The sequence below is a fragment of the Rhinolophus hipposideros genome (genome assembly GCF_964194185.1).
Source record: "Rhinolophus hipposideros genome assembly, chromosome: 12".
In the NCBI taxonomy this organism is placed as follows: domain Eukaryota; kingdom Metazoa; phylum Chordata; class Mammalia; order Chiroptera; family Rhinolophidae; genus Rhinolophus; species Rhinolophus hipposideros.
In genome coordinates this window covers 25,118,724-25,131,897 of record NC_138058.1, presented here as the reverse complement: position 1 = coordinate 25,131,897, position 13,174 = coordinate 25,118,724, and the positions used below count along the sequence as shown (strand labels likewise).

Here is a 13,174-nt window from a genome sequence, read left to right as displayed (position 1 = left end):
GAGGAATCCTGGGGGCCTTCTTAGAATTCTGCCTACCACATGCAATCAAAGCAAGTGCTTCCTACTAAAAAGCTTTACCCACAGACAATATTATACCTTAAATATAGAGGAATAAACTACACACCCTTCAGATCATGCTCCAATAGTATTTTTTGCATTGTATCTTTTGATAAAATTGGACAACAAACAGTTTGAAATTATAATCTCAGATAAAAATTTGAATCATTTGCTCACTAAAGCTTAGTTACTGTGGAGCCCTTCTCGTAGTTTCTTTTGGCTGGTGTATCGCAAAGAAAAGCCAATTTCCAACTGCGTCCATCATTTCACTGTACTAAGGACAAAGCCCACCCATGGGTCACTGTAGCAAATCAGGATACGGTGGGTGGAAGAAGGAAAACGGAGACATCAACCAAGAAAAGGCATATTCACCTGCAGAATTTCTAGAAGAGCCCAGACCAACTGTCAACAGAAATAAGACTCCTCAATCTGTTTTCTCATATGATTCTAAAGAAGGGTACTTAGACTGTTTTTTTAAGGACAAGAACAAATTCTTTAAAACAAAAACTTTGGCTGCTAAAAGAAGAAGAATGATAAGGACAAAGTTCTAATGGCAGCATTCACAATGCTAAAAATTGAATTAATAAATCAGAAGGCAAACATACGGGGAGAATGTCAAAGATATGAAATTGTGAAGAAAATAGACATGGAAGATACGTACGTATTTTTCCAGGTTATGTAATAGGAGGCTGCAGCACAGACTAGCTAGCTATTCCTAAACCTATTTTCCTCTTCCTCCTGGTCAAACAGACTATTATTTCCAGGCCTCATTTGCAGCGTGTGAGCTATGGCCAAGGTCATGTTGGCAGAAGAGATATGTACCACCTAGCAGCCTGGTCCATAACAAACCTCCAGGCATTCATTATTTACTGTCTTTTCTCTATGCTGGAACCTTGGAAACCACAAGCTGGAAGATGATCCCGTGGGAAAGAGCCACCCCACCAGAACATCCATTTTGGATTTTATCTGACTAAAAATAAAACTTCGATGGTGCGATTTTTGAGCTTTGCTATTACAACAGGCAGCATTATTTAAGGAAAACAGAAACCACTGTTGGAAGAATGGTACTGCCATAACAAAAAAAACCTTAAATGGCATTGGTTTAGAGATCAAGCAGTAGGCAGCAAGAATATATATTTCACAAGTCAAAAGCCTGGAGAGTCCTGTAACACTGTGGCAAAACAACTGGTAAAACTGAAACCTGTAATAAATGAAAAGGCACACCACATGCCTAATGGGCCTATCACCCTAGAAGTGAATGGAGAGTCACCATCACGTGTACCTTGGCATTTACCCTCTGTTTTTAGCAAAGTGTTATATAAAAGAGATGAGCACAGAAAAGAATTGGCAGATGTGCCAACTGAACTCATAGGAAACAGAAGTCCAGGCCTCAGAGTGTTAGAAAGCTGAACACATATATTAATAGATCCCAAACAGTAACAGAAAAGGATTGAGGAGGAAAGTCCCAAGAGGACTTCCAGTTGAAAAAAGTGACTCAATCCTGAGGCAAAGATTAGATTCAGGTAAAGTCTTTCCAACCATTGTTTCATACAGCCTCAAAACTGCCATTAACGTAAGACAGTGACATGAGGCAAGGGCTATGCTCCAACTCCAATACCTCCCCAAACAAGGAAGAAGGGGAAAAAAATTCCTGAAAATTGTAGTTAGAAAAGAACATTGGGCATGGTGTCCCTATAGAACCTGTTAGAAAGAAACAGATCAAAGTTTTAAGGTGATTATAATACCAAAAACCCACAAATCTGGACTAAAACCTTTGATGGTTCAGAGCCTTAAAAAAACTTTCAGGACCCTGAACTTACAGGAGCAGAAAGCAGGCAGTGAAAAGATACATAGAGATAAAAATGTGGTTGTAGATATAAATGTAGATGTGCAGAGAGAGTGAAAGAGAGAGAGAAATCTTCGAAGGAAGGTATATTTCCCAGCATCTACTTCAGAAGTGTATGGAGAAAAAAAATAGACAAAGAAAAACCAGGGCGCAGACAGGAGACCTGGAGAACAATGGACAAGGAGTCAATGTCTAAGCAAGAAGTTACCCAACAGCCAAGGCAGAAAGATTTCCCAATACTGGCCCGAAAGGATTACATGATTTGCTCTATGAAGCAGGGCATACTGCATGTCTCCCATTCTCCCCTTCTAAAGGGAAGTTTTTCTTGTAGTTATTCTATTCTCACTTCTTCCTTTTATATTGGGAGTGGGAGGAACACAGGTCCAGATAACTTGTCATCCAAGTTCGTGGTCACCAGCCCCTGAAGACGCACACCTGGTGGAGAGTGCTAAGCATCTCTGGGAGATACTAGACTTTGAGATTTATATAGTGACTGGATGGGATACTGGGTTGCCTCCCTTAGGGAAGGGAAAGTACATTCTCTGGATGAGAGGAAGAGTAAAGAGATATTTGATGACCAGAACAGTAGATTGTGCCAGAGATTAGCTACTATTCACCAAACCTGTGTCCTTCTTGTCTTAGAAACAGAGATTACATTTCCCAACCTCCTTGCAGGTCTGCATGGCCCTGTAATTAGGTTCCAGCCAATGAAACGTGAATAGACATGATAATGTGCTACATCCATGCCTAGCCCTGAAAATCTCTTCCAAATGCAATATGCTTTGGTCTTTCCCCTTCTGCAGAAATCTTCAAAGCCAGATTAAAGATGGAACAGTCACATAATGGAAAGAGTCCCTTCATGAGCACTGTGAAGAAAAACATCAGAAACACCATTTGGGGCTTGACATAAGTTAGAAATAAACCATTTCTTCTCCTTTTCCAAAATCCATGAATTCAAACAAGAATTTATTTAATACTATCGACAAAGTACATGGTAGTTTCTCTCCCTCTGACTCTCTTTACTTTTTAGGTACTTATTTTCATGTTTCCCTGAAAATAACACCTACCCAGACAATCAGCTCTAATGCATCTTTTGGAGCAAAAATTAATATAAGACCCGGTCTTATTTTACTATAAGACTGGTATAATATTATGTAATAAATAATATAACATAACATAACATAACACTGGGTCATATTAATTTTTGCTCCAAAAGACACATTAGAGCTGACTGTCCAGCTAGGTCTTATTTTCAGGGAAACAGGGTACAGAAGATTTTTCATTTGTGTAAGTATCTTTATTCAAGGATCTTATATATACTATAGCATAGGATAATAATATATGCAATAAGACCTATACTAATATGAAATTTTTATTGGAGGAACGGTTATCAGTTAATTAAGAGTCTTGAATTCATAAAAGGTTTCTTCACCATTTCTTTATATGACAAAAATATAGCTAACAGCTAATAGTTTATACAGATAGAGTGCCACAGTAGACAAATTCACCTCAACCTAACCTGACTTCTACTATAGGATCTGACCTTGAAAAGCTTTCCAAACTTGAGTAAGTTACTTCTCTGCCCTGGGCCTTCATTTCAAGAGATGAATACGGGATAAGACCAAATAATCTCACATTAAATGAAATAGTCTTCATGGAATCCTCTCCCTCACCAAAAAGGAGAAATAAAGTTAATTTCTCAAGCAGATGCCTAGAAAAAGGAACTTTAAAAAAAAAAGTTTCCAGGCCGCCCGGTGGCTCAAGCGGTTAGAGCTCCATGCTCCTAACTCCGAAGGCTGCCGGTTCGATTCCCACATGGGCCAGTGGGCTCTCAACCACAAGGTTGCCGGTTCAACTCCTCGAGTCCCGCAAGGGATGGTGGGCAGCGCCCCGTGCAACTAAGATTGAACACGGCACTTTGAGCTGAGCTGCCACTGAGCTCCCAGATGGCTCAGTTGGTTGGAACGCGTCCTCTCAACCACAAGGTTGCCGGTTCGACTCCCACAAGGGATGGCGGGCTGCGCGCCCTGCAACTAGAAAACCGCAACTGGACCTGGAGCTGAGCTGTGCCCTCCACAACTAAGACTGAAAGGACAACAACTTGAAGCTGAACTGCACCCTCACAACTAAGATTGAAAGGACAACAACCTGACTTGGAAAAAAGGCCTGGAAGTACACACTGTTCCCCAATAAAGTCCTGTTCCCCTTCCCCAATAAAATCTAAAAAAAAAAGGTTTCCACAGACGCTTTACATATACTCTCCTATATTTGACAGTTTAGGAAAAAATAGTCAACCACAATAAAGACTTATTTTATAAGATACCTTCATTCCTATACTCAAAACATCACCCAGCAATGTAAAGGTATATTTTCAATGATAAATTTTGTTTCATCACTAAAAAAAAAAAAAAAAAAAGCCATGATACCATTATTTTTATCAGATTTATCGTCAATTAGTTTTAAGCTTTCCACTTTGTAAAGTATAACATTGACAAAATTTTTTTCAACTTAGGAAAGGCAGTCTCAATAGGCAAAACTCTTTTGCAGAATCAAACAGACATCTGAAAGAAGATTACCAAGGCTAGCTGACACTGAAAATAGGACCCAGAAATGACCTATCCTCTCCTTCCTCACAGAATAAGAAATACAAATGAGTAAATCAAGAATACAGTTGCTTACAGAACAAAAAAACACTTTCCATAAACAACTGAATTTTCTATTTATTGTTGTAGGCTACATCATAAAGTATACTGAGAGATTTTAATAAAATCAATGTGACTTAAATTTCAGAAGAAAAAGTAGCACCGCAAATCATGCTGCTCTCTTATTCAAAAAAAAAAACAATGCAGACATTCCTGTGGCTTTGGTGACTTAAAGATGAAAATATTAAAAGAAAAAAATCTAAATATGTCTAACACATTTGTTAACTTATAAGTTGTAAATAAATCCCTTTCTATGATCATAATTTCCCAACAGGCCTTTTTGCATTGACACCCAATGATATCAGAAATAGCTATTACAGAAATATTTATATTCATAACATGACATCTCACACAGTAAACAATCAACCAAAGGTAACTGCAGTACAATTAAGCTCATGAACTAGAAAAAGAACTTCTTAAAACTTTTGGGCTTCAAATCATATCCAAAGCCAAGGATAGTATTAAAAAAACAACAACAGAAAAACCTCTTCAAAGCCCCACCATAAACCATCACAATACATCAGTATTTTTACTGAATATGCACACGGCAAAAAAAAAAAAAAAGAAGAAAAAAAAAACACTAGTAAATAATTGGTTCCTCTGTTAAGAAAATAAAACATAATTGTTAATCATGGTTCCCATAAAGGACTTCCTTAAAATGACAAGAAACTATTAATACATTTGGAAAAAGAAAGCTGTGTTTAACAGAATACTTGCAAAGTCATTGGCCAACCTATCATAAACACAAGACCTACTTGCTTCATGGCAGTCTCTCCAATTTTGTCTGAATGTTTGCGGATACTCTCCAGAAAGTCTTTGAGATCAGACATAGAAACATCCTTAATTTCTTCTCGAAGCTTGGGAATGTTGTCCACCATCACCTTGCAGAATCGATAATGGCTTACTTGAGGCAGATAGGTATGCTCTAGATGTTCCAGAGTTTTCAGTGCAGGATAATGCCTATAAAAGGAATTGTATCACCTTTAACTCAACTCACTCTTCTTTAGGGACACAGATATATTCTTCAGGCAAAATTTCTAGCCTGAATTAATTTTCACTTCACATTAAGACAAATCCAGTATTAAAATTTAATAAAAATATAAATTGAAAATCTCAAATTATTAACCATTAATATATGCATTGAAAGACTGGTAAGTTATAATCAAAAAAGACTTTTCTCTTTTCTTCTTTTAATTTCATTAAAATATAAGATCTTTTTTGAAAGTGATTATAACACTGTATTGTTGGAATTATAAAATATATAGACATAATATATATGACAAAATAGTACAAAAGAGAAGGAAAGAAATGGAGCTAAGTTAAAGCAAAACTACTACTATACGTATATAAAAATTACATCAGCAATGACCTAAAGTAGACTGTGATAAATTAAGGTACAGATTATAATCCATAGAGTAACCTCTAAGAAAATAACTCAAAAATTAATTATTAAAAAAATTAATGGGACAACATGGATGGATCTTGAGAGTATAATGCTAAGTGAAATAAATCAGAAGAAGTACAGAACCATATGTTTTCACTGATACGTATGGCATATAAAACTGAAAACAACAAAAGAACAAGACAAACAAATGAAGAAACAAAAACTCATAGACACAGACAATAGTTTAGTGGTTACCAGAGGGTAGGGCCGGAGGGCCTGATAGATGAGGGTAAAGGGGAGCAAATATATGGTGATGGAAAGAGAACTGACTCTGGGTGGTGAACACACAATATGACATATAGATGATGTAATGCAGAATTGTACACCTGAAATCTATGTAACTTTACTAACAACTGTCACCCCAATAAACTTTAATTTTAAAAAAATTAACAGAGCCATTTTAAAATAGTACACTACAAAATAACATAAAAAAGGGAGAAAGTAGAATTAAGAAAAAAGACATAGAAAACAAAGAGCCAAATTCAACCATATCAATAATTACATTAAATGCAAATGGACTAATAAGCAGTTCAATCAAAAGGCAAACATTGTCAGACAGGATTTAAAAAGCATAATCCAACTATATATTGTCTACAAGAAACACACTTTATATTCAAAGATACAAAATGGAATAAGATATAGCATGCAAAAAAAACCATACAAGTGATGGAATAGCTAAATTAATATCAGATAAAACAGATAATAATATTGTTAATAATAATATCAGATAAAACAGATAATAATATTGTTTTAAGACAATAAATATTGCTGATGATGCAGATAATGTTTCATAACAATAAAAGGGACAATATTTATCTGATAGGTAAGAAAGCATTAGAGAATTAATAAAACTAAGGAATAAAGGTGACTAGTTAAAAACAAAATAAGCTATGCATAAAAAGGACATAACAAGAATAAAAAGGAAACGACAATCTGATCAAGATCATTTGCAACATATAAACTTGAGAGTTTTTCTTAAAAAGCAATGAACAAAGAAAAGTCACAGAAGAATGAAAAAAGGCCAACATGTGAATAATGAAGTTGAACTGATATGTGAAAAAATGCAAGTCAAAAACATAATTTGTCACTCAAACTACCAAAGTTTTCTTAAAAGATAATAGGTATTGTCAGGGGTTTCAATAAATGATAATTCACAGCCTGCTGGTAAACAAATCTGGATTACTGATATAAGTTTCCAGTGAAGAACTTCACCAAAACAAGTATTCTAAACAATTGTATTTCAAAAAAAAACAATTAGATGCACAAAAAAATGCATATAATTCTTGAATTAAAGTTATATTTATTATAATAGCAAATAAAAAATACTCTAAATGTCTAATAAGGATTTGGTTAAACACATCATGATATATCCATGCAGCAAAAGATTAATAAAATAGTAAAATGTTTACAATGTTATTGAATGAAAATTATTTCAAAAAATAGAAATTACAATTATAATCATAACATTTTTCTAAATTATAAATATGTATACATGCATAAATTATGAATATGTACACATGCATGATAAATATCAATACACACACACATAAGTACACAAAAAAATGACTAGAAAAATATATACAAAAATTTTAACCATGATTTTTTTCCTTTACAACATTATGGTTGATAATTTTCTTCTTCATGTTTTTAATTCCCTAATTCCCAGTGATATAGTTAGTGCAGGAAAAATTCAGTTCCAATTCTATAAATGAAAGACTTATAGCTCTATTTTAGATTTTAAGAATGAATTTCACAGTAGATACTTAATCTCTTCCAAAGCTCTAACATCAAAGACTAGAGATTGATTTACTTGTTTTATTTTTGCTGTTGTTGTTGTTCCCTTATATGTTCTAAAAATCAAAATCATAGTCCAAATAAATGAAGGGAAGAAAGGTTTATTTCTCATATATTTAGAAATAAAAGTACAGATATAACCCAAAATGGTTGCTTTTATTAAAAAAAAAAAAATTATACTCAAAAACAGTGCAATTCACATGGTTTAGTGTAAATAGAATGGTGTTTATACTACAATTAGGTACAAAGACCTATGTGCAATAAAATGCAATTCCTCTAGAGAGAAACTTTAGAATGGATAGAGAGCCAGAAATTAAGCCAAAAAGATAAACACACTTTGGGGTTTAGTTATATTTTGCAACACTGTTTATAGAATGAGAAAAATCTAACAATGTTGCCTGCGGACACAAGGCACAATCCCTGATGAGACACATGGCTGCGTGCCGAAAACATCTGGTCTGTCAAATAACTCCACATTTTTCAAGGCTAATTAGTACAAAACTCAGTGATTCCTGGCAACAAAGAATGTCACCTTATTTCCCCATTGTCTTTTCTCTACCATATTCATGTTCTGACTTTAACAGATCAATAAGATTATTCAAATATCTGGTGTATTTCAAATATCAGTGACAGGTTAATGAATGACAGTCAATTAAACACCTGTATAGCAGACACCAAAGGGAAAAAAATTCTACTTCCAATGGCCATGGAAATCTAAAACAAGATTTTGACATTACTTTTGACAACCTCTAAACATTATTAAAACTGAATCAAAAGCCAAATTCCAAAGTTTCCTTTGTGTATATGCTAGCTCTTCCTGTCCCCCTTCATAAAGACTCCCTAATAGAGATGTGAGCAGAAAGAAAGCACATGAAATAAAAGCAGGGAGTAAAAAGAAAGGCAGCAGGAAAAGAGGTCTAAATAATCCTATAAATTGGATAACTAAGGTCAGAATAATTTAGTCACGGTTGAATGCTATCGTGAGAAGAGAAATGCTGATTCTAGGTAAATCAAATTTTGGTACTTTCTTGCCATGGTACTTTCTTACCATGGTATGAAACTCTTTCACAATGATGGTTTTAAATTTTTAATAGGTGATCTTTTAAAGCAGATAACAACTACCCACAAGAAATTTTTTTAATTCAGAGTATGATAAGAATACGAAATAAAAACTTGCACCACAGGAAATATTAGTGCCTTTCCTAATCAAAAAACATCAATTAACAAATATTTAATCTATGTGCTAAAGATAGAAATATGGTTAGATATCTTTCCTTAGGGAACATAAAACCTAGTAGTATAAGCAGTATTTTCAGCTTTAAAAAATATAACTAGGCTTCCAGCCATGAGGGAGTAACAAGGAACAGACTCCCACTTTTTGAAAGTAGAATACTGGTAAATACTATATAAAACAACTGTTTTCATATAGTGGATACCAGGTAACACAGAACTGTAATGTGTGAAAACAGGGAAACAAACAAGGTGAGTTTCATAATTACCTGAGTTATCTACCTGAAGGTGAAATCTAGATCATGGACAGAGTCAGAGAAAATACAAACAGAACCTAGCAGCTTATAGCCTTAGAGTCAGAGATAGAAAGGAGTTCAGGAAGCCGACACACCTTGAGGTTGTGCAGCAGAATTCAAAGAAAAGGGAGCAATGCAGAAAAGAACTGCAGAAATCTACACAGGGGTTCCTGTGAGTCTTTGCTGAGTACGAGGCCAGGTATTTGAAAAGTGAAATTCCACATGGACAGGCAAAAAGAGGGGAAGGGAGAAAGGGAGGGAGAGACCGACATACACGAGGGAAATGTAAGATAAACACTTCTAGGAGCTCAGACAAGGCAGAGACATATTCAGACTCTGAACAGCCAAAGTGAAGAGTTCTTGGGGATTCCTGAGTTATTCAGCAAAGAGGAATACTACTCTGAAATACCCCTGAAATGAAGGTGAGTCTAGCAAAACTTAAAAATGAGGTTCGAACAGATCTACAAACTAAACTGTTTGCCAAAATAAAATAGAGAAAAACAAACCCCCCCCAAAATACAGACACGCATCAAAAAATATAATGTCCATTATCCAATCAAAAATTACTAGACATGGGCCGGGCTGGTGGCTCAGGCAGTTGGAGCTCCGTGCTCCTAACTCCGAATGCTGCCGGTTCGATTCCCACATGGGCCAGTGGGCTCTCAATCACAAGGTTGCCAGTTCAACTCCTCAAGTCCCACAAGGCATGGTGGGCTGCGCCCCCTGCAACTAGCAATGGCAACTGGACCTGAAGCTGAGCTGTGTCCTCCACAACTAAGACTGAAAGGACAACAACTTGACTTGGAAAAAAAGTTCTGGAAGTACACACTGTTCCCCAATAAAAGTCCTGTTCCCCTTCCCCAATAAAATCTTTTTTAAAAAAATTACTAGACATGATAAGAAGTAAAAAACTGACCTATAATGAGGGAAAACAAAACCAGTCTGCAGAAAGAAATCCAAAATACCAAAAGCGACTGAACTAGCAAAAAGTACATGAAAACAGATAGTCAAGCTACATACCCTGTTTCCCCGAAAACAAGACCTAGCCGGACCATCAGCTCTAATGCGTCTTTTTGAGCAAAAATTAATATAAGACCCAGTCTTATATTATATTATAATATATTATATTGTATTTTATATTATATTAGACCCAGTCTTATAGTAAAATAAGACCAGGTCTTATATTAATTTTTGCTCCAAAAGACACATTAGAACTGATGGTCTGGCTAGGTCTTATTTTCAGGGAAACACAGTACATGTATTTAAAGAAAGACACACAAAAGGAAAGACACAAAAATAACAAGAGAAACAAAACATTAAAAAAAAATGGAACTCCTAAATATGAAAAATATATTGTCTGAAATGAAAATTTCACTGGATGGGATTTTAAAAAGATTAGACAACGCAAAAGAGAGAGACAGTGCACTTGAACACAGCAATAAAATCAGTACCATATAAAGCACAGAGGGGAAAAAAGACTGGGGTAAAAAAATAGATCCTTAAGTCACCTGTGGGTTTACATAGTTATCCAACACAGACATACTTTAAGTCTCTGAATGAGGATAAAAAAAGACAGAAAAAAAATGTTTGGAAAAATACTATCCAAACATTTTCCAGATTTTACAAAAATTAGAAGCCCACAAATCCAAGAAGCTAAACCACAAGCAGAATACATACACACATGCAAATATGCACAATGTATTAACACCAAAGTGCATCAAAATCGAATTGCTGAGAACAAATGAAAAAGACAAAAGTTTTAACACAGCTGGAGAAATGACACCTTAAGTACACAGAGACAACAAAGGTAAGACTGTTTACATACCTCTCCTCAGAAACTACATAAGCCAAAAGACAAAGAATAACATTTTAAGAGCTAATAAATCTATAAACCTAGATTTCTATACACATCAAAAATATTTTTTCAAAAATGAAGATGAACAATGAGATACCATTTCACACCCACCAAAATGGTCATAATCATAAAAAAGACAATAAGTATAGACTAGGATGTGCAGAAGTTGAAAATCCTCACATGCTGCTGGTGAGAACATAAAAATATAGCTGCTTTGGAAAATAGTCTAGCAGTTCCTCAAATGGTTAAACATAGTGCTACCACATGATCCAGTAATTCCATTCCTAGGTATATAACCAAGACAAATGAAAACATATCTCAACACAACACCTTGTAAACAAAAAGTTATAGCAGCATGATTCATAAAAGCCAAAAAGTGAAAACAACCCAAAAGTTGATAAACTGATAAATGGATAAATAGCATGTGATATATCCCTATAATGGAATATCATTCAGCAATAAAAAGAAATTAAAGACTGGTATACAGTACAGCATGAATGAACCTTAAAAACTTTATGTTAAAAGAAAGAAGCCAATCACAAAGAACCACATATTGCATGATTCACTTATATGAAATTCTAGAATAGGCAATCTATAGAGACAGTAAATCAGTGGTTCCCAGTAGCTGTCAAGGGAGGGCAGGGACCAGGAGAGGATTGGATAGTGATGGCTAAGAAACTCAAGAGTGTCTTTGGAGAAGAATAAAAACATTCTAAATTGATCGTAGTGATGGTTGCACAATGCTGTGAATACACTAAAAGCCACTGAATTGTAATTTTAAATGGATGGATTAAATAGTATCTGAATTATATCTTAATAAAGCTGTTAAAAATACTTCACATGAAAAAATTTTTTTAAAGAGACTGTAAAGATTAAACAAAATGAAAGCAACAGTGGCTATATTAATACCAAATACATATTTCAGAAAAAGGAATATTACCAGGGATAAAGAAGATCCTTCCATAGCAATAAATGGGTTATTTCATCAAGAAGATATGACAATGCTAAATGCGTATGCACCCAAGAAGAGAGCTTCCAAATACACTTACCGTGTTTCCCCGAAAAGAAGACCTAGCCGGACAATCAGCTCTAATGCGTCTTTTGGAGCAAAAATTAACATAAGATCCGGTCTCATTTTTCTATAAGACTGGGTCTTTAATATGATATGATATAATATAACATAACATAACATAATATAATATAATATAATATAATACCGGGTCTTTATAATATAACATAACATAACATATCATAATATCAGGTTTTATACGAATTTTTGCTCCAAAAGATGCATTAGAGCTGATTGTCCAGCTAGGTCTTATTTTCAGGGAAACATGGTAACAAAAGTGCAAAGAACAGAAAGAAGACAACATAATAGGTAATTTCAACACTCCTCTGCTAGCAAATGACAGACAAATACAAAATTAGGATGTAGAAAACCTGAACACTATCAACCAAGTGAGCCTAAACGGCAGTTAAAGAATGTGCCACTCAATAAGTGAACATATATTAATTTGAAGTGTACATGGAATTTTCACCAAAAGAGACCATATGCTGGCCATAAAACAAGTCTCAACAATCATAAAAGGTTGAAATCCTACATTTTACATTCGTGAACACAATGACAAATACATTTTGAAAAATTACAAATAAATTGTGAAAAATATGAAAATCCCCTAATATTTGGAAATTAATCAATTCGTTTCTAAATAATCAGTGAATTAAATTTTTTAAATTACCCCCCAAAAATTAGAAAATATTTGAAAAAAAATCATAAAATATGTAAGATTCAGTTAAAGCACTGCTTAGAGAGAAATGTACACAATAGCTACAATAGAGAAGAACCAAAAATCAATGCTCTAGGACTCTACCTTATAAAGCTAAAAAAAGAGCAAATTAAACCCCAAATAGGCAGGAGAAAGGCAATACTAGAGATAATAGCAGATATCA

At 34.6% G+C, this 13,174-nt stretch overlaps 1 protein-coding gene across 2 annotated transcripts in view; it reads right to left on the bottom strand.

The window, feature by feature from the left end:
• EXOC6B (exocyst complex component 6B) overlaps nucleotides 1–13,174 on the bottom strand; it is a 583,153-nt gene that overhangs the window by 494,363 nt on the left and 75,616 nt on the right. For both annotated transcript variants that reach the window (XM_081069629.1, XM_081069630.1), the window contains exon 6: nucleotides 5,361–5,565. In XM_081069629.1, coding sequence (XP_080925755.1) covers nucleotides 5,361–5,565 — 205 coding nt within the window. The remainder of the gene's footprint in view (nucleotides 1–5,360; nucleotides 5,566–13,174) is intronic.